This window comes from Rhinopithecus bieti, unplaced genomic scaffold (genome assembly GCF_001698545.2).
Source record: "Rhinopithecus bieti isolate Rb0 unplaced genomic scaffold, ASM169854v2 scaffold_7212, whole genome shotgun sequence".
Lineage (NCBI taxonomy): Eukaryota > Metazoa > Chordata > Mammalia > Primates > Cercopithecidae > Rhinopithecus > Rhinopithecus bieti.
In genome coordinates this window covers 3,459,336-3,476,241 of record NW_016806198.1, presented here as the reverse complement: position 1 = coordinate 3,476,241, position 16,906 = coordinate 3,459,336, and the positions used below count along the sequence as shown (strand labels likewise).

The 16,906-nt window shown below is 39.1% G+C and overlaps 2 protein-coding genes across 6 annotated transcripts in view; both read left to right on the top strand.

Annotated features, from left to right (window-relative positions):
• The window catches only part of NMU (neuromedin U), a 36,193-nt gene extending 35,412 nt beyond the window's left edge, over nt 1-781 (top strand). For 3 of the 5 annotated variants that reach the window (XR_001886229.1, XM_017875185.1, XM_017875187.1), the window contains one exon: nt 598-781. The gene's annotated coding sequence lies outside the window, so the exon portion shown is untranslated. The remainder of the gene's footprint in view (nt 1-597) is intronic. The other 2 variants (XM_017875186.1, XM_017875184.1) reach the window with 1 other exon arrangement.
• Nucleotides 782-3,675: 2,894 nt separating this feature from the next.
• The window catches only part of PDCL2 (phosducin like 2), a 35,854-nt gene continuing 22,623 nt past the window's right edge, over nt 3,676-16,906 (top strand). Inside the window, exons 1-3 of the mRNA XM_017875183.1 lie at nt 3,676-3,847; nt 12,072-12,192; nt 13,734-13,824. Coding sequence (XP_017730672.1) covers nt 3,842-3,847; nt 12,072-12,192; nt 13,734-13,824 — 218 coding nt within the window. The 5' untranslated portion in view covers nt 3,676-3,841. The remainder of the gene's footprint in view (nt 3,848-12,071; nt 12,193-13,733; nt 13,825-16,906) is intronic.

Below are 16,906 nucleotides of genomic sequence, written 5' to 3'. Positions count from 1 at the left end.
ATATATATATATATATATATACAGACAGGCCAGGTACGGTGACTCACGCCTGTAATCCCAGCACTTTGGGATGCCAAAGTGGGCAGATCACTAGAGGTCAGGAGTTCGAGACCAGCCTGACTAACATGGTGAAACTCTGTCTCTACTAACAATACAAAAATTAGCCGGGCGTGGTGGTGCACTTCTGTAATCCCAGCTACTCAGGAGGCCGAGGCAGGAGAATTGCTTAAACCCAGGAGGTGGAGGCTGCAGTGAGCCGAGATCACGCCACTGCACGCCAGCCTGGGCAACGGAGCAAGACTCTGTCTCAAAAAAGAAAAATACATATATATATATATTTCTTCTGTGTGTGTGTGTGTGTGTATATATACACACATACACAATACACACACATATACACACACACACAATGTGTATATATATGTATATATACACATACACAATACACACACATATACACACACACACACACACAGAAGAACAGCTGGGAAATATTTCAGATGCTAATGTTATTCTATGACAAAATATAGAAAATATATACACATATTCACGTGGTCGTTTGCACTTAAATCTAATTCAGTTTTTCTTTTTTTGCAGGATGCCAACTAATTTTCCACAGAGCAATGCTATGTAATACAAAATGTACTGACATTTTGTTTTCTTCTGAAAAAAATCCTTGCTAAATTTACTCTGTTGAAAATCCCTGTGTTGTCAATGTTCTCAGTTGTAACAATGTTGTAAATGTTTAATTTGTTGAAAATTAAAAAAATCTAAAAATATTTTTGCTTATTGTTTTAATGAGAAATACTGTGTAATAAACCTGTAAATAATGATGTTCCTTAGATCCCTGCCGGGTTTGACAGTACTGACACACCTTTTTTTTTTTTTTTTTTTTTGAGACAGAGTCTTGCTCTGTTACCCAGGTTGGAGTGCAGTGGTGCAATCTTGGCTCACTGCAACCTCTGTCTCCTGGGTTCAAGCGATTCTCCTGCCTCAGTCTCCCGACTAGCTGGGATTACAGACATGCACCACCATGCCCAGCTAATTTTTTTTTTTTTTGTATTTTTAGTAGAGACGGGGTTTTGCCATGTTGGCCAAGCTGGTCTCGAACTCTTGACCTCAGGTTATCCACCCGCCTTGGCCTCCCAAAGTGCTGGGATTACAGGAATGAGTCACTGTGCCCTGCCCACATGCATTTTTGATGTTTTCATTAAAGGCACTCATAGAGAGTTGAGAGTTGAGTTTTAATGAGCTGTTTAGTTTATCGTATTTGGATTTTGTCAGTGACAAAACACCAGCTCTCATAAATACCAGAATGCCCAGTAGCTACCAATCTTAGAATGTGAGCACCAACTGAAACTATACTAGTTGGAGGATTGGGCCATAACCCATCCAATAGTCCAATAATCAAGTTCTGATTTATAAACTGTATAATGGATATCTGATTGCTACAAATATATCAGAGGACTAACTTTTTCCACCAATTCATAGTATTCAGTTTATCCTAAAATAAGTTACTTCACCTCACAACATCTGAAAGGCAAGCAGTCCTGTCTATTAGCAGAAAGAAAATAATCTTATTAATAGAGGATCATGAACACAAATTGGGAACTTTTAACATCAAATCAATGTTTAGTGGGCACAGAATTAACTTCAGATGGAGGTTGAATTTATCTCCTCTCAGGTTCCCTTGATCTTTTTTCTTCTGACCTCTGTCTTAGGTTCCCACCTCCTCCATCAAGAAGGTTGCTGGCTGATTAGAAAGCAGTGGCTCTTTCGAGTAGGTAGAATTAGGTCTATACAGATATTCTTCAGAACAGAGTATCTAACAAACCTTTGTCTTCCTAATGTTGAGCAATTATTATAGCTTAAGTTACACCTTTTGCTAACAAAGTTCCTGAATTTCACTTCTTGTCAGCCTGAGTGAAGAACATAAGAAGAAGCCGAAGAGAAAAACCTACATTATTTTTAGAAAAAAGAAAATGCCTTGATAAGATGGGGACTTGAGAGCAAGGAGAGCATGCTGCCCTAAAGCCACAAATGCATGGGGCTGCATTAGCTAGTTCTGTGCACAGTACTTCAACTAACCTGGACTTTGGATTGTCAAAACAAGAAAAGAATGTTAATTTAATCAGCAGTTTCCAGGGCCTCTCAGAAATCCAGAGAGATACAGGTAACATTTTTAGGGCTCCGGGGATGAAGAAGAAGAAAGAGGAAGAGGAAGAAGATGAGGAAAATACCAAGACATTATTACAAAATTGTGATATGTTTTAATTATTTATATTTAACAAATTCATGCCTCATACGCAAACACAACAGAATATATGGGCTACTAGGAGTATAAGATTTGTATTAAGTACCAGCTGGGCACTACAGATGGACTCGTCCCATGCTGAACCCAAGTTTAAAGTTATGTCATTAAAAACATTTTTTTTTCTTTCCAAGTCCTGTGAGTACATCTCTGGAACTGTGTAAAACAACTTGTGTAAAACACCAAGTGTTTTCCTCAAGTTCCTGGCAGCTCCCAGTAAACATCCTTTCCTTAATTTAAACACAAAGGAACCCCCACCTGTCTAGATATCCTACCTAAAGCCAGAGCTTTTTTTTTTCCCCCCTCAGTTTAGACAGATCTCATTCTGTCACTCAGGCTAGAGTGCAGTGGTGTCAGCTTGGCTCACTGCAACCTCTGCCTCCTGGGTAGCTGGGATTACAGGCACCTGCCACATCCCATTAGTTTTTGTATTTTTAGTAGAGATGGAGTTTCACCTTGTTGGCCAGGCTGGTCTTGAACTCCTGAGCTCAAGTGATCTGCCTGCCTCAGCCTCCCAAAGAGCTGGGTTTGCAGGCGTGTGCCACCGTGCCTGGCCTAAAGCCAGAGCTTCTGTCACTTAAGGCAGTGGATTTTTAAGATGGAATTGGGGAGCCTACAGTCCCATTTAAGCATGTAATGAAAGCTCTGTTTCTTAATTTCAGAAAAAAAAAATGTACACCTACAACAAAATTATGGGTACATTTGGGGGCTGGGGAGCAAGATATTCCCTAAAATCTCTCCAAATATATTGTATGGGCTAAGTGTGGTGGCTCATGCCTGTAATCCCAGCACTTTGGGAGACTGAAGTGGGAGGATCACTTGAGCCCAGGAGTTTGAAACCAGCCTAGGCAATACGTGAGACCCCTGTCTCTACAAAAAAAATTTTTTTTTAATTATCTGGGTATGATGGCATATGCATCTGTGATCTCAGCTACTTGGGACGCTTATACAGGAGGATTGCTTGAGCCATGGAGGTGGAGACTGCAGTGAGCAGTGTTTGCACCACTTCACTCCAGCCGGTGCGACAGAGCAAGACCGTGTCTCAAAACAAAAAAATATATATAGTCTACGGATGATTCCAGGTTAAGAACCCCTCCTCTGAATGGTTCTCCGTTCCAGGAGTTTGTTATTTCTCCATGAAGACAGGACTCGGTTTGAAGGGTGCCAGAGGCTCTGAAACAATCTGTTGATTCAGTGGTGTTGATGGAGGGAAAAGTTGACAGGAATGTCCACACCAGCACTACACAGCGAACGGGAAAGGCAGTGCTTGGGATAGATGCTCCAGGCTCTGGGGCGTCAGTACCCACAACTATCCCCTGTGTTAGGCCCCTGTATTGCCTGGCAACCAAGCTGCCTCGTCCGTACAAGCGTAACAAGTCCTTGTTCGCCTCTGCCTCTTCCGGCGGGCGCTCAAAACCGCCCGGCCTGAAGCGGGCGCGCTTCCCGCCTGGAGGAGGCTGCGGGTCTCAATCCGTGGCGCCTCGCCAGCTACAGGACGACGCGGGCTCGTGAGGGGCAGAGCAGCACATCATGCAGGTGAGGGTAGGGACCCGCCGGGCGACCCCGGAACACCCAGTGGGTCTCCAGCTGGGCCCGAAGCCAAGGGACACAAATGGGGAGGGCGGACACAGGAGTTAGGCTCTAACATTTGTTCTTGAAAAGTGCTAAATTTTGCGTGCTTCTCTGTCTAGTTTTGAGAAAAATCCTCTAGGAAAACGCCATTTTTTCAGCCTTTAAGACGTGTCTGTCGCTGGAGAAAACGTTTAAAGAGTTGTTGCGTATTGTATTTCACACCAGAATCATAGAAATCTTACTGCTGCATACTCTTTTTGACTTAAGAAATAGACCAGCAACGTTAGCCCAAGTGTAATTCAATTTGATTGTCCTCCTCCACTACCTTAAAAACTGATAAGAACAGAAAACCTACTAGTTTTTGTAGAATAGAAAGCCTTGAAATAAACCCACACATCTTTTCAAAAAAAATTTTAACAAGAGTGCTAAGACCATTAAATGGGCAACAGTTAATTTTTTTTTTCAACAAATTGTGCTGGGTAAACTGGATATCCACATGCAAAAGAATGAAGTTGGAACCTTATCTTAGACTTTGTGAATCTGAAATATCTGAAACAGGTTTCAGTTGACTTAGAAAGTTTATTTTGCCAACGTTAAGGATGTACCCGTGACACAGTGTTAAGAGGTCCTGATGACATGCGTCCAATGTGGTTGGGGTACAGCCCAATGTGGTGGGGGAGCGCACCACCATGCCCGGCCACTTTTTGTATTTTTAGTAGACACAGGGTTTCAACACATTGGCCAGGCTAGTCTCGGACTCCTGACCTCAAAAGATCTGCCTGCTTTGGCCTCTCAAAGTGCTGGGATTACAAACTTGAGTTGGGAACCAACCTATAATCTTGGGATAATGGGACAAAGAGCTGGGACTACAGTGCCTGGCTAACAAAGCTTACTCTTAATACACCCTGCTTTTCCTGGTCTCCTCCCCATAACTTGCTTCCCACATACCGCCCCCTTTTTTTTTTCAGCTAAACATGTTATTTAAGTCTGAATTCTAAGCAACCTCTTTGAGATACACTCATTTTCCCTGGTATCTCCAATGTATCCATGAGGTATACATACTAATAAACAGGTTTTTTCTCTTGTTAATCTGTCTTTTATTACAGGAGTCTGTCCCAGCTAAGAAGTCAGAATGATAGAAAATTATTTGAGGTGGAACCAAAGGGTTTGGTTCATCAAAGTATGGGAGATGAGTAGGAGGGTGAACCGGCGGTAAACACATGTCTAGGAGAATTTAGGGGAGGATATCTTGGTGCTTAGTGGAACAGAGGAGAAAATGAAAAGGAGTAAACCCCGTCGAAAAACATTTCGGCCCAAAACAGCTCTCATATGGATTTGTAACCTGAGTCATATTGTTGGGTAGTCCAGCAACCTTAAACTGTGAATTCGTTATATATTATAGTGCCCTCAAATACCTGGAGGAAAAAAAATATAAATCCTCTATAGAGGAAGATGTGTTTAGTTTAGGCTTTAAGGAATTCCCATCAATAAGTTTTCGAGGACAGAAAGCAGAAATCAGTCAAAGGTAACCAAGCACACAAGGAAATAAGCCACCATGAGACCATGAACCAAGAAAAACAGATTTACAGAGATTTTTTGATAACAGAATGATCAGAAATAGGTTATAAAACAACCATACTGGCCGGGCACAGTGGCTCATGCCTGTAATCCCAGCACTCTGGGAGGCCGAGGGGGGTGGATCACAAAGTCAGGAGATCGAGACCATCCTGGCTAACATGGTGACACCCTGTCTCTACTAAAAAAAAATACAAAAAATTAGCCTGGCATGGTGGCAGGCACCTGTAGTCCCAGCTACTCGGGAGGCTGAGGCAGGAGAATGTCATGAACCCAGGAGGTGGAGCTTGCAGTGAGCCGCCACTGCACTCCAGCCTGGGCGACAGAGCAAGACTCTGTCTCAAAAAACAACAACAACAATAACAACAAAAACAACTGTACTTATAAATACTGAAAACTATAAAACAGACAAGAGTAGAATAGAAAGCCTTGAAATAAACCCACACATCTTTTCAAAAAATTTTTAACAAGATTGCTAAGACCATTAAATGGGCAACAGTTAATTTTTTTTTTCAATAAATTGTGCTGGGTAAACTGGATATCCACATGCAAAAGAATGAAGTTGGAACCTTATCTTAGACTTTGTGAATCTGAAATATCTGAAACAGGTTTCAGTTGACTTAGAAAGTTTATTTTGCCAACGTTAAGGATGTACCCATGACACAGTGGTAAGAGGTCCTGATGACATGCGTCCAATGTGGTTGGGGTACAGCTTGCATTTATATATGTTAGGGAGATGGGAGACATCATTCTCAATATGTGTAAGATGTACATTGGTTTGGTATAGTAAGGCAGGACAACTTGAAGAGGGGGTTTCAGGTCAGAAGTAGATAAGAGAGTCCTTGATCCTTTTGAGTCCTTGATTAGCTTTCCACTGAATACACAATTTAGTCTGGCTCAGCGAATCTGCATTTTTACATAAACAATAGAGCAGAGGAAGCAGTCAGATATGCATTTGTCTCAGGTGAGTCTGAGAGGGATGATTTTCAGTTCCAGTCTGTCCTTTGTCCACAAGGAATTTCCTTTTGGGCAAATTGTGAGGGAGGTGTGTAGCTTTTTGTCTTTGTAGCTATTTTATTTAGGAATAAAATGAGAGGCAGATTTGCCTGACATAGTTCCCAACTTGACTTTTCCCTTGGCTTAGTGATTTGGGGTCCTAAGATTTATTTTCTTTCATAACTGTATACAAAATTAACTCAAACTACATCAAAGTCCTATAGCTAAAGGTAGAAATCTCTTAAAAGGAAACATAAGATAGACTCATGACATTGAGTTTGACAGTAATTTCTTGGTTATGACACCAAAAGCACAGGTAACAAAAGAAATAAATAATGTACTTTACCAAATTTAAAGCTTTTTTTTGCTTCAGAGGACATTATCAAGAGACTGAAAAGATAAGTAGTGAGGTGCTGTGGCTCAAACCTGTAATCCCAGCACTTTGGGAGGCTGAGGCAGGTGGATCATTGAGGTCAGGAGTTTGAGACAACCTGGCCAACATGGTGAAACCTAATCTCTACTAAAAATACGAAAATTAGCTGGGTGTAGTGGTGGGCATCTGCAATCCTAGCTAGTCAGGAGGCTGAAGTAGGAGAATCGTTTAAACCCAGGAAACGGAATTCGCAGTGAGCCGAGATTGCTCCACTGTACTCCATCCTGGGCAATAGACCGAGACTTCATCTCAAAAAACAACAACAACAACAAAAAAAGACAACCCACAGAATAGAAAATATTGGCTGATCATATATTTGATGAGAGGATAATATCCAGAAAATATAAAGACTTCCTAAAATTCAATAACAAAAAGACAACCCAATATAAAAATGGTCAAAAGATTTTGCTATAGTTTGTGTCGGCTCCAAAATTCAGGTGTTTCCAATGTGATAGTATTAGGAGGTGGGGCCTTTAACAGGTGATTAGGCCATTGGTCTCCTTCCTTGTAAATGGGATTAGATACCCTTATAAAAGGGCTCGCTAGAGAGAGTTTGTCCCTTTTTTTTTTTTTTTTTTTTAACTATCCTGTCTTTTGCCATGTGAGGACACAGTGTTTCTTTCCTATGGAAGACACAGTGTTCAAAGTACCATCTTGAAAGACGAGATCAGACCCTCACTGGACAATGAACTTGACAGTGCCATAATCTTAGATTTCCCAGCCTCCAGAACAGTGAAAAATAAATTTCTGTTCTTTGTAATTTACCATCTAAGATATTTTGTTATAGAGTACAAAATGGACTCAGCCAAACTTGAATAGACATTTCTTAAGAGAAGATCTATAAATAGCCAATAAGCACATGAAAAGATGCTTAACATCACTAATCATGAGGGGGATGCAGCTCAAAACCACAATCTACTTCACACCCACTAGAATGTTAGATAGAAAAGATTGACAATAACAAAACTGTTGATAAGGATGTAGACAAATTAGAACCCTTTTGCATTGCTGGTAGGAATGTAAAACTGTGCAACTGCTGTGGAAAACTGGTAATTTCCTTCCAAATTAAACAGATAACATATGATCCAGTAATTCTCCTTCCAGGTATATACCCAAAAGAATTGAAAGTAAGGACATAAGGACTTAAACAGATATTTGTATACCCATTTTTACAACAGCTTTATTCCTAACAATGAAAAGTGAAAACTACCCAAATGTCCATTGATGGATGAATAAACAAAATGTGGTATATATGTACAATGGAATATTGTTCAACCAAGAATGGAATTCTGCTACGTGCTACAACGTAGTTGAACCTTGAAAACCGCTAAGCGAAATAGGCTAATCACAAAAGGACAATTATTGTATGGTTCCACTTGCATGAAGTACATAGAATAGTCAAATACATGGTAGAAAGTAGAACATAAAACAGTGGTTTCCTGGAGTTTGGAAGAGAAGAGAATGAGGGGCTATCATTTTATGAGTACAGATTTTCTATTATAGAAATGAATAACAGGGGAAATCTTAGAAAATTAACAAACATGTGAAAATTAAACAACATGCTACTGAACAACCAATGGGTCAAAGAAGAAATTAGAAGAGAAATTTTAAAATATATTGAGAAAAACAAAAATGGAACTACAACAAAACCTATGGAAGGCAGCAAAAGCAGATTTAAGAGGGAAATGCATAGCAATAAATGCCAACAACATAAAAGAACAAACTAAGCTTACAGTTATCAGAAGGATAGAAATAACAAACAGCAGAAATAAATGAAATAAAGACTAGAAAAACAATAGAAAAAATCAACAAAATCTTTGTTTTTTTGAAAATATAAAATCAACAAAACCTTACCAATACTAAGAATAAAGAAGACTCAAATAAAATCAGAAACAAAAGAGGAGACCTTACAGCTGGTACCACAGAAATACAAAGCATTGTAAGACATTAATATGAACGGTTACATGCCAATGGATTGGATAACCTAGAAGAAATGGATAAATCCCTAGACACGTAGAGCCTATCAACAGTGGATCAAGAAGAAATACGGAATCTAAACAGACCAATAACAAATAAGGAGATTGAATAAAAAATAAAGTCTCCCATCAAAGAAAAGTCCAGGACCTGATGGCTTCACCAGTAAATTCGACCAAACATTTCAAGGAGAACTAATACCAATCCTTCTTAAACTCTTCCAAAAATAGAAAAGGAATACTTCTAAATGTGTTTTGTTGTTGTTGTTGTTGTTGTTGTCTTTTTTTGTGACAGTGTCTCACTTTGTCTCCCAGGCTGGAGTGCAATGGTGCGATCTTGGCTCACTGCAACCTCCTCCTCCTGGGTTCAAGTGATTCTCTTGCCTCAGTCTCCCGAGTAGCTGGGATTACAGGTGCCTGCCACTGTGCCCAGCTAATTTTTGTATTTTTAGTAGAAACAGGGTTTCACCATGTTGGCCAGGCTGGTCTCGAACTCCTGACTTCAGGTGATCCGCCCGCCTCGGCCTCCTAAAGTGCTGGGATTACAGGCATGAGCCACTGCACCCAGCCCTAAATCTTTTTAATGAGATCAACATTACCTTGACATCAAAGCCAGACCTGGACATTACAAGAAAAGAAAATTACAAGCCATTATCTCTGAAGAACACAGATGTAAAAATCCCCAACAAAATACTAGCAAACTGAAGTCAGCAGCACATTAAAAGAATAATGTACCACAATTAAGTGGAATTTATCTTGTCGATGCAAGGATGTTTCAGCATATGCAAATCTACATATGTGACACACAACATTAAAAGAATTATGGACAAAAATCATATGATAATCTTGTTAGATGCAGAAAAAGCATTCAACCAAATTTAATATCCTTTCATGATAAAAACTTGCAACAAATTAGGTATAGAAGGAATATACCTCAACACAATAAAGGCATATATGACAAATCTACCGATGATATTATATTCAATGGCAAGGTTGAAAGCTTTATTTCTTAGACAAGGATGCCTATTCTCACTACTTCTATTCAATATAGTACCAGAGGTCTTTGCCAGAGCAATTAAGCAAGAGAAATAAATAAAAGGCATCCAAACAGGAAAGGAAATAGTGAAATTGTTGCTGTTTGCTTATGATGTAATCTTGTATATATAAAACCCTAAAGTCCCCACCAAAAAACTGTTAGGACTAATAAATGGATACAGTAAAGTTGCAAGATACCAAATCAATGTAAAAACTAGTAGCATTTCTGGCCAGGTGTGGTGGCTCATACCTATAATCCCAGCACTTTGGGAGGCTGAGGTGGGTGAATCACTTGAAGCCAGGAGTTTGAGACCAGCCTGGCCGACATGGTGAAACCTCATCTCTACTAAAAATACAAAATTAGCCGGGCAAGGTGGTAGGCACTTGTAGTTCCAGCTACTCGGGAGGCTGAGACAGGAGAATTGCTTGAACCCAGGAGGCAGAGGTTGCAGTGAGCTGAGTTTGCACCACTCCACTCCAGCCTGGGCGACAGAGCGAGACTGCATCTCAAAAAACAAAACACAAAATGAAACAAAACAACAACAATGAAAAACTAGTAGCATTTCTGTATGCTAACAATGAACTATCAGAGAAATAAATAGAGGAAATAATCCCATTTATAATATTTACAAAAAAGTAAATACTTAGGATTTAAATACTCCTTAAAGAAGGATGTGAAAAATCTGTAGACTGAAAATGGTAAAATATTGATGAAGGAGATTGAAGAAGACATAAATAAATAGGAAGATATTCCATGTTCATGGATTGGAAAAATTATTGTTAAAGTCTTCATATTACCCAAAGCAATCTGCAGATTCCATATAATCCTTATCAAGATTCCAATATGCCCTTTTATACAGAAGTAGAAAAAGCAGTTCTAAAATCCATATGGCACTACAAGAAACTCTGAATAGCTAAGACAATCTTGAGCATAAAGAAGAAAACTAGAGACATCACATTACCTGACTTCAAACTATATTGCAAAGCCATTGTAATCAAAACAGCATGGTACTGGCATAAAATAGACATTGACTAATGGAGAACTCAAAAATGAACTCATACATTTACAGTCAATTGATTTTTGGCAAAGGGGACAAGAACACATAATGGGGGAAGGGACAGTCTCTTCAATAATGGGTTTTGGGAAACAGGATATTCACATACAGAAGAATGAAATTGGACCCTTATCCCACTCCATCTATAAAATCTACTAAAAATTGATTAAAGACCTAAATATAAGACCTGCAATTGCGAAAATATTATACAAGAAGAAAACACAGGGGAAAAACTACACACTACCGGTCTAAGCAGTGAATTTTGGATTTAATCCCCAAGCTCAGGCAACAAAGCAAAAATAGGCAAGATTACATTGAACTAAAAAACTTCTGCACAGCAAAGGAAACAGTGAAGTGAAGAGACAATCTATATATTGGGAAAAAATATTTGCAAGCAATACACTTGACATGGCATTACTACTTAAAATATATATGGAACTCAAATAATAGTAGTAAGAAAACAACCCAATTTTAAAATTAGCAAAGATAATCCCAGCAGTTTGGAAGACTGAGGAGGGAGGATCACTTGAGGCCAGGAGTTCAAGACCAGCTGAAGCAACATGGGGAAACCCTGTAAAAATACAAAAATTAGCTGGGCTTGGTGGAGCAAGCCTGTAGTCTCAGCTACTCAGGAAGCTGAGGCATGAGAATTACTTGAACCCAGGAGGTGAAGGTTGCAAGTGAGCCAAGATCATGCCACTGCATTCCAGCTTGGGTGACAGAGCAAGACTCTGTCTCAAAAAAAAAAAAAAAAAGGAAGTTCATCTGATGATCTCGAATGCTTAGATAGAAAAGGAAACCAAACTGTATTTGTGTATGATGTGAATTGGTTTTGCCCAATGCAGTCTTCAGCAAATTTTCCATGACTTAGGAGATACTTCCTTAATATTCTATATATGTATTCTAAATTGATACTTTATTAAAGTTTTCAATGGAGCACATAATCCCATTAGTGCTGGAAAGTAGGAGAAAGTAGATCACTTTGCTTTATTCTTCAAAACCAATTAACTGTAGAGCTCATGAACAATTGAACACTTGAAGTGCTACATGTCAATGAATTTTCCAAATACATATTAAAGTGTACAACCATGTTAATTTTCTTTTCTTTCCTTTTTGTGTAGGATCCCAATGAAGATACAGAATGGAATGACATTTTAAGAGATTTTGGCATTCTTCCTCCTAAAGAAGAGTCAAAAGATGAAATTGAAGAAATGGTTTTATGTTTACAGAAAGAAGCAATGGGTATGGTTGTAGATTTGGTGGGCTGGATGATGGGAATAATACAGTTAAGTTAGTAGCAAGGTACTTCATGAACATAGTGGGAGAGAGGACATTAGAAATCATTTAATATAGGCTGGGCACGGTGGCTCACGCCTGTAATCCCAGCACTTTGGGAGGCGGAGGCAGGCAGATCATGAGGTCAGAAGATCAAGACCATCCTGGCTAGCACGGTGAAACCCCGTCTCTACTAAAAATACAAAAACAAAATTAGCCTGGGTGGCGGGCGCCTGTAGTCCTAGCTACTCGGGAGGCTGAGGCAGGAGAATGGCGTGAACCCAGGAGCCAGAGCTTGCAGTGAGCCAAGATTGCGCCACTGCACTCCAGCCTGGGCGACAGAGCAAGACTCTGTCTCAAAAAAACAAAACAAAACAAAATTTAATTTAAACTCCAAGTACTTTCAGTATTTATATTCTTTCAGTATTTGTATACACCTAAAACGACTAATTTCACATTTTGAAAATCGCATGCTAGTTAATAACAGAGCTGAAATAGCCTGTTGCATAACCTAGGGAGCTTTCTTCTCCCAACATGTCCCTCTACCTTATTACCATCTATTTTTATCATTCTTATAGTGTGTATAGTATGTCTTCTTTATCAAGATTTCCAGGTACTTGAGGGAAATCTGAATTTATGAAATCTAATTGATTTTCATACCTAGTTTTTTTTGTTTTTTTTTTTTTGGAGGGGGAATGGAGTCTCACTCTGTCGCCCAGGCTTGATGGAGTGCAGTGGCCGGATCTCGGCTCACTGCAAGCTCCGCCTCCCGGGTTTAGGCCATTCTCCTGCCTCAGCCTCCCGAGTAGCTGGGACTACAGGCGCCCACCACCTCACCCGGCTAGTTTTTTTGTATTTTAGTAGAGACGGGGTTTCACCATGTTAGCCAGGATGGTCTCGATCTCCTGACCTCGTGATCCACCCATCTCGGCCTCCCAAAGTGCTGGGATTACAGGCTTGAGCCAATATGCCCGGCCCATACCTAGTTTTAAATGTAGCCTGTCACTTCTATGAACTTTGACGGAGTAATACTTTAATGTTACACTTTCTATAATATGTATAGCTTTTTTTGGTGGCTGGCTGCTTTATGTTTGTTTGAAGATACTCTTTTTTGTTTGTTTTTTTTGAGACCAAGTCTCACTTTGTTGACCAGGGTGGAATGCAGTGGTGCGATCTCAGCTCACTACAACCTCAGCCATTTGGGTTCAAGTGATTCTCCTGCCTCAGCCTCCCGAGTAGCTAGGATTACAGGTGTTGCCACCAAACCTGACTAATTTTTGTATTTTTAGTAGAGATAGGGTTTCACCATGTTGTCCAGCTTTGTCTCAAACTCCTGACCTCAAGTGATCTGCCCACCTCGACCTGCCAAAGTACTGGTATTCCATCACACCCGGCTGTTTAAAGATACTGTTTATCTCCTTTGTCTAAGACAGTTTTTTTCTAGACATTGACTGTATAGTAAAAAAATTTTTAAACAATTTGATAATCTATAATTTATGTTGTTTTAGTGAAACCATTTGAAAAGATGACTCTTGCACAGCTGAAGGAAGCTGAAGATGAATTTGATGAAGAAGATATGCAAGCTATTGAAACATACAGGTACAGTGATTCATTTGGGTTAATTATAAATTTTTGAATGAACTATTATAAGAATAAAACTAAAAGATTTGTCTTGTCAGATAGGTTTTACAAAGAACAAAACTAATTTTTAAGTAACATTTTGAAACTCCCTTTATGTAAGGTGGAATTTTATTACATTATTACTTCATTTTTTCTTAATATTTTGCCTTTGATTGAATAGAAAATTATCCAATAATGTACAATATAACTTCATCAAGCTACGTATGATTAAAGTGGAATATAGCGATAAGAGGCCAATAAAAAGATGGCCATGATTTTCCTTCTAGCATGATGTCTGTCAAAGCTGACTATCATTTAGTGAGTAATTAATTACTACTCTTAAACAAATTATTTTAGAAATTAGAACAGGGTCATACATTTCCCAACTTACTTCACAACTAAAATAAGCTGGGAAATGTATGAACCTGTTCTAATTTCTAAAATAATTTTTACAAGACCAGTATTATCCTGATACTAAAACCAGAGAAAGACATCACTAAAACAGAGTACTACAAATATCCCTCATGACTGTAAACACAAAATCTTTAAGGAAATATTAGCAAATTAAGTCCAGCAATTTAAGGAAATAATAAATCTTGATCAAGTGGTATTGGTTGCAGGAATGCAAGGTCATTTTAACAATAAAAAAAAAGTGAATTGGGACTGGACACAGTGGCTCATGCCTGTAATCTCTGACTTTGGGAGGCTATGGTGGGAAGATTGCTTGAGGCTAAGAGTTACAGACCAGCCTGGGCAACATAGTAAGACCCTGTCTCTACAAAACAAAAATAAAAACCAAAACCCACCAGTGAATGGAGTTAGAACAGCAATACTCCAGGAGCAATGAGCAGATATAGCAATCAGATCTTTCTCAGGCAGGGTGCAGTGTCTCACGCCTGTAATCCAGGCACTTTGGGAGGCCGAGGTGGGTGGATCACCTGAGGTCAGGAGTTTCAAACCAGTCTGGCCAACATGATGAAACCTGTGTCTACTAAAAATACAAAATTAGCCAGGCATTGTGACACATGTCTGTAATCTCAGCTACTTGAGAAGCTGAGGCAGGAGAATCACTTGAACCTGGGAGGTGGAGGTAGCAGTGAGCCGAGATCGTGCCATTGCACTCCATCCAGTCTGGGCAACAAGAGCGAAACTACATCTCAAACAAACAAACAAAAACAAATAAGTACTATTCTCTAATAACAGGAATCAGTGCTCCTTAGTGAACTGCTTGATCCTTCGGTGTGTGTTAGGAAAGTATAATACGAATATGAAGCATCTTATGTTGCCAGTAGGTAAGGAAGTACTATAAAAAAAAAAAAAAGTCCCAGGAGTCAAATGGAAAGATCTCCCAAGAGCCAAAGTTAGAACAACTTGAACAACAAAATCAATAATTATATGATTGGATTATAAAGCAAATAATGAAATAAATATATGAAAGTTCATAGTGATATAAGTAACTTAATATATGAACAAATTTGGAAGAAGTAATCTCTCTCCCTTACCGAAGAATTTTATTTAATAAATGTAAATGAAATGAGAGAAATAGAAAAATCACCATCAGAACAGTGGTAATTTCCTATGGGTAAGATCCAGTGGTGGATGCTAAAATGACTGGTTGAAAGTTTAAACACCAACAGGATATTGCATAATTTCAAAGAATTCTTCCCCAAATATTTAGTAATTATAAAGGAGGAAATACTAAGTTTATAGGCAGATACTGTCTTAGGCAAATGATCAAGTCTAATATCACCAGTAAAATATGCTGGGAGGTGATCAAGTAACCCCTGGTATGTTGTACTGAGAAGGACATATCACCTCTGTGGTATCCTTCTCAGTAATGCATAACTTTAATTGTAAGAAAACTTCAAATAAACCCTAATTGAAGAACTCTTTAAAAATAAACAAAACCCACTAATGAGACATCAGTGAAAATAGCAGAATAGGAAGCTCCAAAACTCCATCTCTCTACCTAATCGAAGATTGTACTAGCGGAACTGTCTGAAGTGACTGTTTTAGTACTTTGGAGAATATTGAATGCTTGTAGTTTCCAAGTGAAAACTTGGCTGGTAAATGGCAGTATCAGTTGATGTCAGCACTCAGTTCAGTAGCAGCTGTTCGTACTCAATCCCTAGCTCCATGACAGGCAGTTGACAACCTATATTTCTGACACAGCTTGCTGGAGCCAAGGTGGACAATAGGATATTTTCCTCCAAATATTGGGGTTCTGTGTTCTTATTACAGATTGCTGCTTCTGAACATGGATGTACAGGAACAGAGACTGGTTGCCATTGTGTGAACCCCCACTGGCTCAGGCAGCTATCAGAGGATTTAAAAGAGCTATAACCTTTTTTAAAGATTCAAAACCAACTGTACTTTTGGGAAAATATAGAAAGCCAGTGCATTTACTCTGGGGAAGATGCAGGCTCAGAAAATACGTGAGAAGACCTTAAAGCTTATACCTCAGAATGATTCCCAGTACAAAGACAGCCTACAACAATTAAAACAAAACCCTGGCAAAGGAGGAGAACTTATTTCCAAAGTTACCACATTATAGGATTCAAATGTCTAGTTTTCAACAAAAATCACAAGGCGTACACAAACAAGAAAGTATGGTCCATTCAAAGGAACAAAATATACTGATAGAAAATGTACTTGAGGAAGCCCAGAAGTCAGACTTACTAGACAAATATTTTAAGACAACTATCTCACAGATGCTTAAAGAGCTAAAAAGATATGAATGTATGATCAAAAAGAGAATAGCAATAAAGAAATAGAAGTTATAAACAGGAATAAAATATATTCTGGAACTGTGACAATAAGAAATATATATTTGATCTTCATCCCCAGTTCCTGACACAGACATACTTGGAATTTGCTGGTTGATAAAAGTACCTTTGGTATGCTCATGAGATGATTCTTGGGGGAGGGGATCCTAGTAGCTTTAGGATGAGGGCTGGTTGTCAGAGGAACCAACCATGTGATAAGAAGGTTAGAACTTTTAATACTATTCCCTGCTCTCTGGCGAGGGGAGAGGGGCTAGAGATTGAGTTAATCACCAGTG